This window comes from Xyrauchen texanus, chromosome 10 (genome assembly GCF_025860055.1).
Source record: "Xyrauchen texanus isolate HMW12.3.18 chromosome 10, RBS_HiC_50CHRs, whole genome shotgun sequence".
In the NCBI taxonomy this organism is placed as follows: domain Eukaryota; kingdom Metazoa; phylum Chordata; class Actinopteri; order Cypriniformes; family Catostomidae; genus Xyrauchen; species Xyrauchen texanus.
This window is the reverse complement of record NC_068285.1, coordinates 23,927,316-23,946,125: the sequence shown is the minus strand read 5'-3', so window position 1 is coordinate 23,946,125 and position 18,810 is coordinate 23,927,316. Positions and strand designations below refer to the sequence as shown.

The 18,810-nt window shown below is 37.6% G+C and overlaps 1 protein-coding gene across 4 annotated transcripts; it reads left to right on the top strand.

Moving 5' to 3' along the window:
* The first annotated feature begins 307 nt into the window (after positions 1–307).
* LOC127650871 (cAMP-regulated phosphoprotein 21-like) lies at positions 308–18,154 on the top strand. Of its 4 annotated transcripts, none has more exons than XM_052136503.1 (21): positions 308–458; positions 4,187–4,278; positions 7,175–7,390; positions 7,685–7,729; positions 8,535–8,606; positions 8,901–9,018; positions 10,649–10,727; positions 10,829–10,888; positions 10,986–11,123; positions 11,196–11,295; positions 11,403–11,501; positions 11,586–11,623; positions 13,039–13,095; positions 13,274–13,434; positions 13,612–13,722; positions 13,859–14,010; positions 14,210–14,290; positions 14,439–14,672; positions 14,756–14,834; positions 17,213–17,328; positions 17,427–18,154. In XM_052136503.1, the coding sequence occupies exons 3-21, from the start codon at positions 7,256–7,258 to the stop codon at positions 17,649–17,651; spliced, it is 2,100 nt and encodes a 699-aa protein (XP_051992463.1). In that variant the 5' UTR covers positions 308–458; positions 4,187–4,278; positions 7,175–7,255; the 3' UTR covers positions 17,652–18,154. The 4 variants fall into 4 exon arrangements, with proteins under 4 accessions (XP_051992463.1, XP_051992460.1, XP_051992461.1 ...); XM_052136500.1 differs by having other exon boundaries at positions 8,868–9,018; XM_052136501.1 differs by having other exon boundaries at positions 7,170–7,390; positions 8,868–9,018.
* Positions 18,155–18,810: the final 656 nt, after the last annotated feature.

Genomic DNA, 18,810 nt, shown 5'->3' with positions numbered 1-18,810 from the left:
TGTGCTAACACTTGGTATTGGCCAGCACTGTCTATAATAAATAAATGTCAGGAATGTTCTTCCTCTTAAACGGTTTGAAGATCTCCTAATAACTAATTATGTTTTCACATTTGTGATAACTTCTAGGCATTTTGGCAGAACCATTGTCATTTTCTGAGTTCCATTGTTGCAGGTCATGTAATTCCCGCTCATCCAATTAACGTTCAAGGTGGATGTCTAGGATTTTTGTTTAGTGAGTTTATTTTAGCCTTGGCGTGTGTGTGTCAGGAAGAGGCTGGAGGCACGCGTGCTTGCGCGCTCATTTAAGTGACTGTCGAAAGAGGATGGCGTGAAACCTGCACGCGCTCTGCTGTCACAAACAGAAGATGTTGAAGAAGCCCACCGGTCTGCGGCACAACCGCTCAGCTTAAACATTTCTACCGATTTAGGCTATTTTATTCCGATCGAGCTATATACAGGTAAGCAAAGTGCCTCTCTTATGCCTTTGGAGTTGATTATAATAAATATGAATAGAATAAGAAATTGAGTGTATTAGGTGGTGCGCATTTTCTGTGTACTGCACTGGTTATGACCGGCTGTTTTGAGGTTTAGCGAGTTTTATTGTGTCAAGTCTGACCCAATTAATTAAACAACAAACTGGCCAGGGTTAGTCTGCTAATGTCTTTATCTCAGATCGCTCTGTAAGGGAATATATCTGATTGATACATTTATTGGCACTAATCTTCTGAACCAGATCACTTCATACATTTCTGATGTAAATAACTTGAAGTCGGAACGGGATCAGTTGGAACACTCATTCCGTTATACAATTTTAACACCTAATTTTTCCAGCACGCTTTTTCGTGCCTCTGTAATAGTATAGTGATAGGACCAGGTCTTTTAACAACAGAGGATCGGTAGCGCGAGATATGGGTTCCTTTTTAGAAACTTACAGCTGCTCCTGCGCCATCTCCGTGTGCGTCAGTGACAGCAGCCTGAAGTCCCCAAACAGCCGCTCCAAATATAAACCGTGCCAGACAGTGCCCGGAATGCGCCCTAGTGGTCGAAACCGAACCCTATCTCGGCTGCTGCTACACCACGCAGACAGAATGGATCTTGGACACAGACATTTGCGCTATGCTGCAGCGCGCGCGTGTCTGTGTATGTGCGCGCGAATTATCCAAATACGTACTGGCCTTAAAGTTTACAGTGGATACCATCTTGTCTGCCTAAATTCATAGTTAGGAGCCGTTCAGACCAAACGCGTTCTTGCGCTGTAAAAAGCTAGACGTAGCGCAGAGAATAGACCCACGAGGGTCTTGAGACGCGTTTTAAAAAGTTGAAATTATTTTTAACTTGACACGGCGTCTAAAAACGCGGCGAAAAAAAAGGCGAGACGAAGCGCAACGGTCACAGTCGCATGTTTACGTACAAAACAAACGAAAAGCTATGCAGACGGACGCAGAAACGTGTTTGGTGTGAACTGGTCCTACTCAAGTATTGTTACAACATTCAAACTAAATCCGAGACTGTTACTCCCCAGTTCATAGCGACTAATGTCTTAAAAAAGTGAAGGAAAGAAATTAGAATGATTCTGAAAGTTTCTTACACTGTGCTGAAGAAGGTGAGCTCAGTTTATTAATGTTGACAAAGCCAACAGGCTACTGTTATTGTACACCATGAGTTTGTATTTTTTTACCTAAACCAACCTTTTTACCTAAACCAACCTTTTTGATTGTAACTCCTCCTTGAGTGGTTGGTCAAGATTACGGTCAAAAGAACATATTTAAAATCATCAGTAAAATCTGACAACACAGGTATCATAAATTTTGAATATTTACCTCATTGCGCTCAAAACTAAATTTTCCCGCTTTGTATAGGTAATACGCATGCGCGTGTCAAGTTGATTGACAGGCCATGTCTGTTTAAAAGGTGATTGGCTCTTTCACCTGTAAGGCGGGACTTATTTTCTTCATTCGTTGACTGTTGGGCACTATAGGCGGTGGGCCGGACCTCGAAATTATGAATTTAATACTTACCTCACAACTGTGTAAGTCTTTTTTTGCTGAGGTCATGTAATAAAATCGTGTAGGTACTACAGACATTGTTTCCAACTTTGTTGTTTGCACATTTGACGCAAAATGTCCTTACAAACTCTTACTTTTTTAAACCGGCAAATAAGCAGGAGTACTAATCATAACGTTAGAAAACCTCCCGTTTCCTTGACAACCAATGTAAATAATGAACACAGATGACCAGGAAGCTGCGTTCTTGAAATTACAATTTTGCTGTAAATCATTAAAAATGTAAATTTAGTTCTGTAGTTCAGTAATACTGAGGTAAAAATGAGGTGTTTTATCCATTTAGCCTCAAATGTAAAAAGCCCTGTAACCCCCTTTCCCAGACAAGTTGGGCAAAGATTGTTCAATGTACAAATTTATGGGTGAACCTGCAAACCACAGAGAGTACAGTAGCTGAAAAAGCCGTATTGGCATTTAACTTAAATTCCGAAGACGTCCAAGATGTGCCGGCTAATGTTGGATTTCACAGAGAATGCTACATGCTCTTCACCAACAAAGAACACATAAGAAGAGCACGTAAGAAGATAGAAAATGCAGCTAACAACAGTGAAGGTTTGTATCAAATGTATAATTTTTATATAAAACGTTTCATTTACATACGTTTAACCCCTTACTAGTCAGCCCCAATTTTGGCAAGTGATGCATTCATGACATCCCCTAAATAAAAAGGTTGCTGCTCAGAAGTCATTCTGAATATGCACATAACCAACATATATTTAGAAAGCCAACCCTTGAGAGTTTACATTTCAAGACTCAAAATTAACCAGACTGTTATTAATATTGAGATATATAAGCTCAAACATAGAAACAAAAACAACAAATATTAAGAATATATTTATAAAATGTATAAAAATATTATGTGAATTTAGGATTGCAACTTATAACCACAACTAAAACATGGGGATTTTTTTAAAGACAATCATCCCGCACATCCTATTCAATATTCTATAATAAAATCAACTAATCGAATATTCGAAAATCGTGACTCATCCCTAATTAATTTAGTATTTCAGTGCAAGTGGATGACATGACAAGTAGCAAAAGGCAGTGCAATATGTGTGTAAGTGGGGTCAAATGTTCATAGCCAATTTAAAAATAAAAAAAATAAACCAATGTAGCAGCATCATAGTGTAAACTACCAGTGTATTTGTGCAAGAGTCAATCAGCTGCCCTTAGGTTATTGGAGGGTGGGGATGGAAGGAAGAGGCTCTCTATGATTCCCATATAGAAAGTTAAGAGGATGGATTTGTGGGAGATGAGCCTTCCTCAACTGTGGGAGGAAGTGCAGAGGTTTTTGGAGTTTCTTGGCCAGGTTCTGTTGGTGGTGTCGATAGATCAAGATGGGTCATCTGTGATGTGGATACTAAGCAACTCCGTGATCTTGACCTGCTCCATTCATGGTGCTGTTGATGTGATGATTGTCAACGATCACCTCTGTAGTCATTTGGGTGTGGAGAGATATGATGTTGTCCTGTCCGTGTCTGTGTGTTAGATAAACAACAGAATTATATTCAGATAAATAAACACAGAAAGCACACATTACTAGATAATTTTAAATCACATAAGCTACCATGCACAGAATTGTGTCATTGTATAAAACTGTGACAATCAACCATAAATGGCTTATATAACTCCATGACTACCACTATAAAGTTGATTTGAAATCATTTCTTTGTTTTGCTTTGCACTCTTTTTAGCTGATAATTAGTCTAGCTTACTTGTAGCCTAGGTAGCTTGCTATAAGCCAATCCAACCTTGCAAATTATTTCCTACTGTCTTCCCGTTTAAATATTTACCCGTAATTATCCCGTATTTGAATACTCTTTGCTTAGTTCACTGTGTATGTACCGAATGATTTGGATTAGCCTAAGCAACATACCGTTAGACCTAGCTTTACTGCTGCACTACCAACATTCTTTCGTGGCTACTGTTCTCATCAACGACAACGCATATATTCACGACGAAGTATAGTTTGCAGTCTTAAATACAACTTATATGAAAAGCATTAAGATATAGGGGTGTATAATCATTGTAAAACAAATCTTACCTTGACGTTGTCTTGCCGAGACACACCGGTCTCTCCAGGTTGGGTTGTATTTTTTTTTAATTTATTTTTTTTTTTCCAGGTTGGGTTGTAGACTCATTTGGCTTCAGACTGACGCGAGTCACGCGACGCTGGTTCAACGAATAACGTGATTGGCCAAATCAATTCAACAAGGTAACAACACAAGCGTTGATTGGATCTCACTATCGGCCAACGTTTGTGATCAGCTAGCGAAATTAAATCTATTTTTATACTTTAATGTGCAACAATTGGCGTTGGAAACAATCGGTAATCTTTTTGTGAATTATTCATACAGACAAATAAAAAAAATGAGCCAGACAGCTGCTGGGTAACTATCAAATCAAAAACTAAACGAGATAGACGGACTCGGCCCACCGCCTACTAGAGCATCTTGGTTGGGCGTTCCAATTTCTCCCATTCATTTAAATAGACGTGGCCCATCTCTGGTAAATATTTTCTGCTAAAATCACCCAAATCCCATAAACTTACACTGACTGAATGTTCAAACTGTTAAAAAACAACCTAATATAAACAAAATTAAATTGCTTTATTTATTTGTCTATCGCTCACTCACTTTCTTTTATATCTATCTATCTGTCTGTCTGTCTGTCAATATAAGTCTGTCTGGCGATAACAACTGGCTGAGAGTTGCATCAACCTCTGGATTGTGTCAGAATTCTGTTGGTGATCATTTAGTGAAAATGATCGCATTATTTCTGAATATTAAGCCTATTACAAGACTGCTTGCCAAATAAACAAATAAAAGGCCATGAAACATTCATTTGTTGAAATCATTTTATTAGCTTACTTGAAGAGATCGCAGAGTGATCCGAGAAGAAGGAGAGATGGCTCGCAGAACACAGATGAACGGTCTGATACGTCTTAATCCCCGGATGTGCGGTTGTTACTTAGCAATACCTGACCACTGGATGGCGCCATTGACCAATCAGAATCGAGTATTCCAGAGAGCCGTGTAATAAAGGCTCTCTGGAAAATACCACAGAAATGGTAAAATCATAGTTACTATAACTGTATCTAGTCTTTTGGCGGAAATTTGCTAGGGTGCTACTGTGTATTTACATAAGTAATAATATTAATGTGCTACATATACTTACTCCATCAGCATTTTTTGAGCTGCTAGAACTGGAACATAGCTATTGTAATTGTTATCATTATAGTAAAGGACAATAATGTGTAATAAGTACCACAGACGCTGTAAAATAGTGTCACCATTAATATTAGTAAAGGTGGGTCAAAGGCAGAAATATAAGACCATTGTGCTGTTCATTTGAGCTGGTTAGATGACATCTCTTTCACACAATTATTTTGCAGCCACCTGTCAGCTAACCAATATAAGACCTTGATCTTGATACCGAAAGCTACTGTGGTGTCTGTTCGTGTGTAGTCGAGGGCTTTACCGTGGTGAAATTGAGTCAGTGACTCAGTGGTCAGACATGAAGACAAGTTAAATCATGATGAGAGTGATGACATAAGAATGATAGCTACACTTTATCCAAACAGACCTTGCATGTGTGTGCCTTCAGTTCAGGGAGTCATTCATTCTGGAAAGATAATTTACAACACCTGCCACTGCACTGAAACACACATACTCATACACATAATACTCAAACATACAAACTCATGTTTACGAAGACTGGTGACCCGTAACTCATATACGATAGGTACTTTATCCAAATCGCCACACGTTGCTATGCTGACTTTAAACCACAAAGTCCATAGAGCTGTGTTAATATTAGCAAATTGGCTAGTCAGTTGATGGCCTGGATAAAATAAAAAAAATAAAAAAGATATATCGTTACTTTGGACTCTGTTGAAGCATAATAGGGTTTAAACATATGTGAGTATTTGACAATGACATTTACCAAAAGTGCAATGCAATGGATAAATATTTTGTATGCAGAAAAATACACAATGTATATTGTTCAGAGAAATGGGTCCCAAATAATGTGCCTCATTTGGTAACATCTAAATTTACTGGTTTCATTCATGGATAAATATTTTTTACATCACTGAATCAACCAGAATAAACAAGGTTACACAAACAAAACCAGTTTAAAGGGTCAGATCAGATAGATAAAGCTCCTTAAGGTTTTTACAGTGTATTCAGATCCTCATTCTGCAAAAAGTCTTGAGAGATTCACATGCAATATTATTATTTATGTTATGTTGAATTTTTATTTTTGTGTGTGTAAGTGCATAGTATTTAAAGGGATAGTTCACCCAAAAATGAAAATTCTCTCATCATTTGCTCACCCTCGTGGCATCCCAGATGTGTATGAATTTCTTTCATCTGCTGAACACAAATGAAGATTTTCAGAAGAATTTCTCTGCTCTTTTGGTCCATAAAATACATGTGAATAAGTGCCAAAATTTCTAAGCTTAAAAATCACATAAATCAGCATAAAAGTAATCTACAAGACTCCAGTGGTTAAATCCATGTCTTCTGAAGTGATGTTATAGGCGTGGGTGAGAAACAGGCTGTGTCCGAAACCAGGAAAATGCTGCCTTCGGATGCTGTATACGGAGGCAGGATGAAAATCAGTTTCCTTAAGAGTTCCATTTATTCAAAAGCTGTCAGTTAAGCCAATAATTTATAAGGCAGCAAGTTAGCTGCCTATGTTTTTGGATGCAGCCACAGATCACTTTCACATTCTTTTACTTGTGTTTTTGGTGATTCACATTCTTCAAGCATACCACCCCCTACTGGGCAGGGAGAAGTAGGAAAAAAGTCAGAAATTTATTAAAACACTGGAGTCATATGGATTAATTTTATGATGCCTTTATGTGCTTTTTGGAGAATCAAAATATTGGTGCCCCTTCACTTGCATTGTATGGACAACAGAGCTGTAATATCCTTCTAAAAATAATAATTTGTGTTCTGCAGAATAAATAAAGTGAATTTGGGTGAATTTATGTAAAGTGGGTCCGTTAAATGTTTTACAGAGATGCTAAGGAATGTTTTGCTCTGCTTCTTATTCTTCTTTATCAAATATGAATCTGTCCAACCATATGCTTCTGGCAAGAGAAGAGTGTGAAAAAAGAGGAAAGAACATATCTTGGTGATAACTGGCTTGGATGGTCATGGGGCATATGGTGGCCTACAACTAATATGACCCTTGACTCTACACATTTCAAGATGTCAGAAAGAGGAGAATCTCCAAATCTTTCAGAATGCACTAAGAAGGATGAGACTCCACCTCCAAGTTGCTTCATGGAAACTGAGGACTGTCATAACAACATCAAGGTGATAATGGAGTTCCCACACCTTCCATTTTCTTCCACACTGAAAAATAATGTTAATCTAGAAATGTGCTTCATGTGGTAACATCTAATTTATCTGGTTTTATTGGTGTCAAAAACAGTATTTTAACATCACTGAATCAACCTGAATGCATTAGGGTTAAATGAACAAAACTCATTTTAAGGCTTAGATCAGGTAGAAATAGCTCCTTTCGGTAACAATTTTGGGTTATCAATTTTACCTCTGTCTTTTCTCATTTGATTTGTTTCTTTTACTCTGTATGTTTGTCTTGAGCAGCCAAACATAAATGGTAACCATGAAGGACTTAAAACGAATTTGAAGGTATGATTACGCTGATTACATTTATTCACCTTTCTTATGTGAATGCTGGAGAGTAAGAACTTGCAGCTTACCTACCAGCTTGCTAGACATGTATTATTGTTGGAGGTATGTACAGTTGGATATTGCATTTTGAGTCATTTTCTGTCCTCCATGGGTTAATGGCATGTTCTGCTGGCTTCTTAACACCAACAGTTGTCTGGCTGAGTCAAAATTCCATTAGTAAACATTGCATTCACTCCCTTGATAGTACAAAGTTACCCAACTCCAAAATATACGTCAACAGCTCTCAAACAGTCTGAGATAGTTTAAAAATGCTGTAGTAGCACTTTTTACTGTAGTGTTGATCCACTGAACATTGAATACAATCACTGGGACATCAAGCTAAAATATTGATTCATTCAAATGAACATTTATATATGATCATACTAAAGTCAGATACCTTGTCTCCCTCATACATTCTTTAAATGATTGTTTATGTGCTGATTTTCGGCTTTTGCCCATGAACATTTACGTAAATATTTTTATACTGAACTGAAATTTGTCTTTTATATACTTAGAAATTCAGATTGTGATTAATCGCATAATATTTCTTAGTAAACAGCTCCATTAAGTTAAACAAAACAGACAGCATTTTGCATATAACAGGGGTTAAAGCTCATTACTTATATTTTTTATCTTTAATATACTGTAATATGGTACCAATACCAAATTCAGTAATAATATGCACTAAGAACACTTTTCCTCTAGGAATAACAATGTACTCTCCTGAATGATGAAATTGTGTAATTGAATGTATGTGTTACAGGCCAAAGGGAAATTAGTTCGGAGTACAGCAGTATGTGACGAGTCATTATTACCCACTGAGGAGAACAGCAAAGTAAGAATCTATTCATCTAATTCCATCCATTTTCTTTCCTTTTTTTCTCTTTATCACACCTAATAACATGTTGTTGCTGATCATCTAGTGATAACTAATATGTGATTTGTAGGTAAATCAAGACTGTAACTTTCACAGGGACTATTTAAAGTAATGAAATGACTGAAATGTTATTTCAAAGGTTCCTTCTTAAATATTCCATTTATGTCCCACCAGGCCTGAATGTGTGGTATCTTTTACGACATTTAATTGATTCTATAGATTGTGATGGAACTTTGCTCTGTCTGGGTAAAGGAAAAAGAGAGCGAGACAACTATATCTAGTAACCATAGTGACAGTCCTGAGTGTGATGAGAAGGAAGAGGGGAAGGGCAAAGTGGGCACCACAACCAAAAAGCCAAGTTTATCCAAAGGTGATTTACCTTGCACGTATGCACATGTGAATCAACAGAGTATAAACATTATCATATCAATATAATATTGCAAATATTTTCATTTAGTGTATATCTTTTACTCACTTCACTTGTTTGAACATGATCACACGGGTCATATTGTTGCTATTAAATGTTCTGGTACCCTGACATCGATCCCATTCTTCCATCTCCCATCAGATATTTTAGCATTAATTAAAATGACTTTTTCCTGTGACGCTACTGAAAGCATGTTAAAGACAAGGGTTCTGGTCATGTGGAAGTAATTAACTATTCCATGGGTTTTCAAACTGGGGGTCTGGGACACCCAGGGCGCTGCTAGGAGGTCTGCAAAAAAAAAGGAGAAAAAAATTGCACCAAAAAACTTAAACTTATTACAAAATAAACTGAATAAAATAATAATAATAATATATATATATATATATATATATATATAATGTATTATTATTTTATAAAAATATTATTAGTAGTGAGAGAGAGAGAGAGAGAGAGAGATTGTAAGGCCATAAGCTGCTTTGGAAGAGTACTATTTATTGTTAACATGCTACACTTGAATTTATTTGAAAGGTGTCTCTTAAGAAATAAGATGATAAGAAAAAAGAAACACTGTGAACTCAATTAAAAATCATTCTGTTTGGAGATAATATTTTACATAAAATATTTTCTATTTTTTTGGGGCTTTAGAACAATTAATATATTAAAGGTGCACTCTAATTTTTTTCTTATTAAAAGTTTTACGCCTAAAGAAATTAAATGTAATTTTGAAACAAAAAATGAGCTCTCACATGAGATGAGGAGTTCAGTCATATCAGTAACCTTATAAAAGCAGGGGCACTCTTATGGTGGCTGCAATTTTAAAATCATATGATCAGCTGAATACTACTCACGTCTCAGTAACCTTTAAAGGAGTCCTGAATTTTTTACTGAGCTTTTTTCTTCATCTCAAATGAGTGGTTATGATTTTATACTTATGTTTCAAAATTACTATTCATTTCTTTAGAAATAACCGTTTTAAATGAGGAAAAAAATTATCTCACTTAGGCTACCATTTTTCTCACACAGTCTTTATACATAAAATGATAAAGCTTACTTTATATTTTAGGAAGGGGGGTCCCTCGAAAGGGTGTCATTATGTTATTGAAAATTTTTAAAACCTCTGATCTAATCAATGATGAATGCGATTTGGAGATTGCATTTTAAAAAATTGTATTCCTCTGAAAAAACATCTCTCTTTACAACTCGCTTTTGGCACCATTTTGTGGACATTTCGACCAGAAACTGACCATGTACATTCAAAAAGACTTCCACAGTCGGACACTCGGGGCAGTGGTTCAGATTTCAGTAAGCACAGATTTCAGCAGAAAAACATTTGACCTACTGTCACTGAATTCTCTGTGAGATCCGTCTGTCCCCAAAAAAGTTTCTGTTGAAAAATCATAGAAAAAACAAACAAAAAAAAATTATTCTTGGTGTGAGAATGTAGATTCAGTGTTTTATTTTGAAATCCATATTTTGAACCCCCACCCCCTTAGTCACAATTGCACAAACAAATAGTTTTAATATACTCCAATTCTTGGCACATCTAAACGGTATGTGCATTTGTTACTTTTAGAGCCTAGTCTGGAGTACACAGACTCCACAGGCATTGATCTGGAGGGATTTCTTATCACTACTTTAAAGAGCAGTCCTAGGTGAGTTAAAGTGTGAAATTTCACTCTGCATTTACTCGTTCATTCCCTTACTTTCACTCCAATAAACTGTTATCTATTTCCTTCTTCTTTGTGGCTTGCAGAGACAGACTGATGCTTCTTAAACTCGAGCAAGATATGATTGACTTTATGACAGACAACAGGTAAGATTCACCACATCTTTAAGGGCAAGGAACAGGCTCATTTTCTGTAACAAGTTAAACCATAATGTATATGTTTATTTGCTCTTTCTTTCTGTAGCTCCTATAAGAAATTTCCTCAGATGTCGTCATATCACAGGATGCTGGTTCACAGGGTCGCAGCTTATTTTGGTCTGGAACACAATGTGGATCACAGTGGAAAAGCTGTTATCATCAACAAAACCAGCAATTCTAGGATGTATGTCTCTGTTATATGTATGTGTGTTTATGAAAGAATAGACGTGGCTATAACAGTGTGTATGCTTTTCAGACCAGAACACCGGTTTGCAGAACATGTTCAAGAGGAGAAGATAGAGGAAAGAAGGTTAATACTGAAGAGAGACACCAGTCAGGACAAAGAAGATAGTCAGGTATGGATAAATACACACTTCACTGACCACTGATATTAGAAAAGAGCTAACAAAGGCTCCTCCTGATCTTTGTGCTTGGTTAACTTGTGTCTGCTGTTGTTTTATAGCTGAGAGTTCCATTGCTCAAAGACCAGATGAGGAGCAAGTCTATAGAGGAGAGAGAGGAGGAGTACCAGAGAGTCAGAGAACGTATATTTTCTCAGGATGTAAGAAAACACAGATAGAAAATGCACACACAGTTGTACATTGAAGCTTTGGACTCTGATTTTGTTCTCTTTCCTTTATTTCAGTCCAGTTGTGTTTCACAGAGCGTTTTCATTGAGACCAGGTAAATATCTCTTAATAATTCATATTTTTAACATGTATAAATGGTCTAATTATCATCTACACAATATATAGATACTAAAATGTAAATGATTCAGTATATTTACATTGTATTTATGTTCTTTTCAGTCACTTTCTTGCAAAAATGACTTAAAGTGCTCCATGTATAGGTAGCAAAGAATACTCAAAGAAAGCTAAGTTAGGCCTCAAGTGCCATGAAGAAACACAAAGTAATTTTCAATCATGCCACTTTTAAATCATCCAGATATCCAGAGTTACAGTACAAGTATATACAGTTGTAACAGATGAGTTGTCATTACAACAAGAACATTGCATTTGAGTTTAGGTGTGGAGTTGATATAAATATGTGATTTATGTCCAATGTGAGATCTTCAACGTGAGTCCAATATGAAATCACATGTAGGCGAATTTAAAGGGGTGGGTTTTAAAGTTTGTGGCTGGAGAGTCAGCTGTTCTGACAGTTATTGTGAGGTTGTCATATCCGCCAATGAGAAGGAAAAATGAAGTATCTGCACTTACACAAGCAGAAACCCTTCATATGGAGAGGGAACGGAAGTATGATCATAGCAGCTTGGCTGATTGGGCTTGAGTCTATATATCAGGATGAAGGATTAATAGATTGAAACTTTATTTCAAGCCTTATTCACAATAGTGCAATTGTTAATTTTTAATGGGAATGACAACGAGGCTGTGAGGGATAGACTTCCCATCTCAATGGCACAAAGAGTATAAAACTGTATAAAGCTCCTAGATCACATCTGACTTTCCACAACTCATGTTGTCTTGAGTTTATCTACTGAATGTTCTTGAAAATATATTATTTTTATGTTTTGTCTGCGGAACAATTCAAAAACGATTTAAACTTCAGTACAGTCCACTGAAGAGAGCCTCATTGTCATTCCTGTCAAAAAATGGAAATTTAAGGATGTATGGCAGAAGTTGCTAAGCTGGCAAAGTGCTAGTAGACAATATTTTGTAAACCAACTGGCTTAAATGTATATATATTTTCAATATTAAATTATAAGTGTGTTTTTGAATGTTAAAATACTCCAGTTTAATGTACAGAGACAACTATATTTGGGCCAGAAGTTGACATGTCTGACCACTGAAACAAACAAAGCAATGTTTTGCAAGCACCACAGTAAGGAAATCCCCTTCAAGTGGTTGACTTAAAGGTGGAGTGGGGCTAACTGTAATAAAGTTTTTATGTTTAATCACAAAACTGACTTGGGCTTTGAATTGACTGTTTGTGGCATTGAAACAGCGGCACTCTCTATCATTGGATATTGTTTACAGTTGAAAAATTATTTAAATTCTTTTTGGTTACACGCCTCACCTTTAAATATTTTTCCCCCTGTTTTTTAAGTTGTTTTTTTTTATTTTCTTATCTGTTTACAGAGGTCTAGAAGACAGTAGTATTCTCAGTGAGACCCAGAGAAGACGACAGCTATTTAGGTGAGAAGTGTTTTCTGAACTGAAATAATGTAACACTGCTGAAACACTTTTCAGTCCAAAATGATCTTTTTATTCATTGTCCTGTCAGTTCATGCTAAACAACTTAATTATGGAATTTACAAGATACAAAGTTTGTCTTTGCCAAAATAATGCTTATGATATGTGTCTTGTTCTGCAGGGGTAACAGGGGCAGTTCTGGTCAGCTGTCTGGCAGCAGGCAGAGCAGTTTTGAACTGGACTCTCATTGGAATGACCCTCAACCCTGGAGCAGCACAGATTCTGACAGCCCGTCGTGGACCTCTAAATCTACACACAGCAGCTCCAAACTCTGCAAACCAGGTGCAAAAATAGCACTACCCATCATGTCTATGACTACCTAGATGAATAAAACTAGATCAAGTTAAAAATGGATATTATAAACTCAAAATTTGATACATGCAATCAGTGAAAGCTATTGTGCATACACACTCTGTTTACATATTATCTGCTGTCGTCTCTATCTGATCTGTCAATTAGTGTCCGAGTCAGCTCTGTCCTACACTCCACCCAACAACAGCCCTGCTTACATCATTGTACCTGCAGAGTCATCAATACCTCCAGGGAGTATCTTATTGAACCCACATACAGGTATACACTCACTTGCATAGTTCTCAATACAACAGAACACACCTCTGTATCTCAAAAGAGTTCAATGTTTTGTAACAATCTGAGTAGACTACAAGTAAATTCTATCATCAAGCTAATAATGGAAGTGTCATTTTAGGGCAGCCATTTCTGAATCCTGATGGAACTCCAGCGGTTTACAACCCACCAGTCAGTCAGAAGCCAATTAGTAACCAGTCTAACACAATGCAGCCTCAAGCACCACCCCCTCCACCTCAGCAGCAGACAGTAGCAAGCCATGGAGTCCCACAGGTAAGTGAAACAATATGTAGGACTGGGCAGAAGACGCAGCTGAATGTAATATGTATACTGTGCACCATATGGGAAGGTACAGTATGCATGCATGAAATGTATAGTATGCAACCTGGGCACACTGCATTGGTACAGTAATTGATGCAATATAAAAAGAAAATACAAGTCATGTGTATAAATACAATCATTTCTGGTTTAGGTTCAATATTCCTCAGTGACGTATCTTCCACCTCAGCATTTAAATATCTCTACCTCTCAGCAACATCCAATAGAACAGACTGTAAGTGAGTTTTTAATCGGATCTGGTTTAGTGAAAAATTGTTTACATTTGTGTCACATAATCTTTTACATAAACTGTAAAATGTGATGAAATGCATTTAGTATATAGATATGATTATAGTCATAAAAAATATATTTTTGGTTCTCAGAGGGAAGATCTTACCTCTAAGTTTGGTCACATGATGTTGAGCCACCAATCATCAGGGGATCTTCCTGATATGCCCTCTTACTACATGCAAGGGGCTCCGCCCACACACAGCAATGCCCAGCCTCACCACAGTTACGCGCCATGTCACCATTCAGACTGTTATGTGAGCCCTGGAATGACACTGGCTCATCCCACAGCCCTGCCCCCTCAGACCCATGGTCAGCAGAGCAACCAGGTAATCATCATAAATGAGTAATGAAGAAATACAGTGTAATGTCATATGTCTAATTATGAATCAACACTACCCTCCTCTCTTAGGTTTCAGTGTACAGCTACCCTGTTCAGTGTCCCAGTGCATCTCAACAATACGGAGCAGCCACTTACAGCACACAAACAGGTACACATGAAACACCTCTGAGTCCCTTATGCCTTGATCTTACAGTAGTAGGGGAGGGGGCCGTTACACTGTAAGAGATGGTGTGACTGGTCTCACAGTGAACCGGTCTCTTTTCCTGCTATTCACCGCAGCCCTCTTTTGATACATCCTATATGTGATGTGTTTACACATAAATGTAAACCAGGGGTCATAAGCGTGTCCATACTCCCATATGTCTGTGGGAATCTTATTAGGATTGAGAGAAATAATTGAATTGTATAGGTGAAGTATATAGTGGGGTTGTTGTACGAGTGTGTCATCTGTCGACATGGGGGGGTAATTTGTTGATATGGTTAGCGCATTGACGATACAGTTCGATTCTGTGCTTCATTTGCAAATGGGGGGGCATAGGTATAATTTGGAGGGGCAAAGCCCACCCCAGCAACCCCCTAGATCTGACCCTGATGAATGCGCTTTTGTGATTGTTTTAGACAGTTTTGTGTGACGTTGATTCACAAATATAACTGTTCTGATCTGTTACTAGACATTGATGCTGTTTGTAAAGCCAAAATTGCCAGAGTAAGAACATTTTAAGTGTTTTATTTCAATCAGAAGCAGACTGTGGCAGGGCAGAGGGCAGGGCCGGGTCGTGATCATACACACCCGGTCCAGTATCAGGCTAATCAAGCCTCTGAGGTTTGATTAGCCTGATACTGGACCGGGTGCGTATGATCACGACCCGGCCCCGCTCTCCGCCCTGCCACACAGACAAATAGTGAGTAAAGCTTTTGTTTTTGTGAAAGATGATGGGTTAATTGTTAAAAGAAAGAAATCATCCAAGAAGAGAGGAAAAAACAGATACAACCTATGGACAAAAGTATTGGGACACCTACATATTACACCTACAGAAGCTTTTATGACATCCTATTCTAAATCCATAGGCATTAATATCGAGTTGGCCCTCCCTTTGCAGTTATAACAGCTTCCACTCTGGGAAGGCTTTCTACAAGAAAAGTATGTCTTTTGCCCATTCTTCCAGAAGAGCTTTTGAGAGGTTAGAGAATAATGTTGGACAAGAGGGCCTGGCTCGCAATCTCCATTCTAGTTCATCCCAATGGTGTTCAACAGGGTTGAGGTCAGGGCTCTGTGCGGGCCAGTCAAGTTCTTCCACACCAAACTCATCCAACCATGCCTTTATGCACCTTTCTTTGTGCACTGGGGCACAGTCATGCTGGAATAGAAAAGGTCCTTCCCCAAACTGTTTCCACAAAGTTGGAAGCATAGAATTTTCCAAAATGTCTTGGTAAGCTGAGGCATTAATCTTTCCCTTCAGTGGAACTAAAGGGGCCTAGGCCAACCCCAGAAAAACAACCCCATAGCATTATCCCTTCTCCACCAAACATTACAGTTGGCCCAATGCAGTCAGGCAGGAAACGTTCTCCTGGCATTCGTCAAACCCAGACTTGTCCATCAGACTGCCAGATAGAGAAGCATGATTCGTCACTCCACAGAACACGTTTCCACTGCTCCAGTGGCGGCGTGCTTTATACCACTCCATCCGACACTTGGCATTGTGCTTGGTGATGTAAGGCTTGCATACAGCTGCTCGACCATGGAAACCCATGCCATGAAGCTCCCGGCGCACAGTTTTTGTGCTGATGTTAATGTCAGAAGAGGTTTGGAACTCAGCAGAGTGTTGGTGACTTTTACACACTATGCACCTCAGCACTCTTTACGTAGTCTGCCACTTCGTGGCTGAGTTGCTGTGGTTCCCAAACGCTTCCACTTTGCAATAATAGGCTACCACTTACAGTTGATCGTGGAATATCTAGAAGGGAAGAAATTTCACAAACTGACTTGTTGCAATGATGGCATCCAATTACTGTACCACGCTCGAATTCAGTGAGCACTTTAGAACAACCCATTCTTTCACAAATGTTTGTAAAGGCAGACTGCATGGCTAGGTGCTTGACTTTACATGTGGCAATGGGACTGAACGAAACACCTGAATTCAATGATTAAGATGTGTGGCCCAATACTTATGTCCATATAGATTAGCATTTCTTCTGTTGAAAAGGAGCAGTATGATAGCAAACCAAAGGACACAACAACAGGGCAAGTTAAGCTGATGTCTAGTTTCATCAGTTAAGAAAAAGGAGAACAAAAAAATTACCTAGCAAAACATCCACTTTTTATGAGATCATGAATAAAATTGGAGATGCCCCCTGATATAAACATTCACATTATGTTTTTACAGCTGTAAGCTTTGTGTTGGTTATAATATTGAGTCCACAATTAACAAAGATTGTGTAGTGCATGTAGAGTGCACAGGTGATGCAACAATAAAATATAACTAACAATAAAATCTCACACAGAGTTATCAACATCTCTCTCAACAGGATACCCGACTGTCATATCTAATCAACAAGGTTGTCCAGGCATGATGGGAAGTCAGATTCTACCCCAAACACAGCAAGGCATGATAGGATCTTATCCATCTGTACCCTCCTATCAGGTATAGATGCAAAGAAAAAAATACTTCTAAATGCAATTATCAGTAAAATTAAGTGATTGTAAAATAATAATAAATATATGTGCTTCTCTCACTTTAAGGTTCCTCAACAGCAGCAGCAACAACAACCTTCTTATCCATCTACAATGCTAGTGTCAGGGCAAGGTGGGCAGACCCAGAGTTTGGTGCCCCCTGCTGGAGTTCAAGTGTACTGCAACTCTTTGCCCCCTTCATCCCCTCCACCACTCAGTATGCTGGGAGTCTCCTTCCAGTCAAGCAGCTGCAAAAACGGCTGCAACGTTAATCAGAACCAGTGCTGGTACTAAAATAAACTGTCTTCACACAGTCACACCTACAGCTGTGAAAGCCAAACAGAACCAGTGCTATTACAAGCTAATATGCATTCAGTATTTATAGCTACACAATAATGGTCCATACAGTCTGTAGTACTGAAGTCTGATAGCGTTATTCAGATTCAGACTTTTCTACTTTCAGTCGTTTGTTTAATCGAGTTTTATGAACATGTTAAGAATGAAAAGATCAAGTTCAATTTGCTGTTAGAGTATAATTTATACTATTTATATTAGTGCTGGTGTTTTAGCTTAATATACATAAGATATATTTGGATATACTCTATTTATCTTGTTTATAGAGGTCTATATATTACATGAGTGGAGAATGAAATGCACTTGAGTTAGCACTGTCTGTTAATATCACAATACTTACATTTTAAACAAATGTTTAAAGTTTTTTTTTTGGTTGACAAAATTATATTAGGATGTAATATAATGATTGCAGGAAATGACAATATCTGAGTGGAATTTCTTAAATATATGGCATTTTAAACAATTTGCAGATTTTTTTTTTTTTTGTGTGTGTGTGTGGTCTACTTGCATTAACTGAAGAGTCAGTTGATGTTCTCATATGCCATTTGTTTGGGTTTTGCACACATTTAACTTTGGTCTTGGCCTTTTCACATATTCAAAAACTGAGTTTTAGACATACGTTGGAGTAATTTTGTGTTGATGTGTTTATGATTTAAATGTAAACGTGATAAAAGCAGCGCTCTCTGTTGGTATGAAAAGGCACTACAATAACAAACAAAAAAATGCTTTGTGGTCATAACGTGATTACCACAAAAACAAAAATTCAACTTTAACTCGTTTATATATAAATTCAAAATAAAGAATACGTGTGGTTACAGTGAGGCACTTACAATGGAAGTCAATGGGCCAGTCCATAAATGTTAAAATACACTTTTTTTTGTTTTGTTTCAAATGTATAGCCACAAGATGTAAACATAAGTGTTAACATGATTTTAGTGTGACAAAATCTCTTACTAACCATATCAATGTAAGTACCCAGATTGCACAAGTACAGTACCTCCGAGATGTCCATTTTAGACCTTTTCATCTGAAAAGCAATGCAATCTAATTAACTTCTGATAAACATCTGAAAAATATCAGATTACAAACAAACTAAATC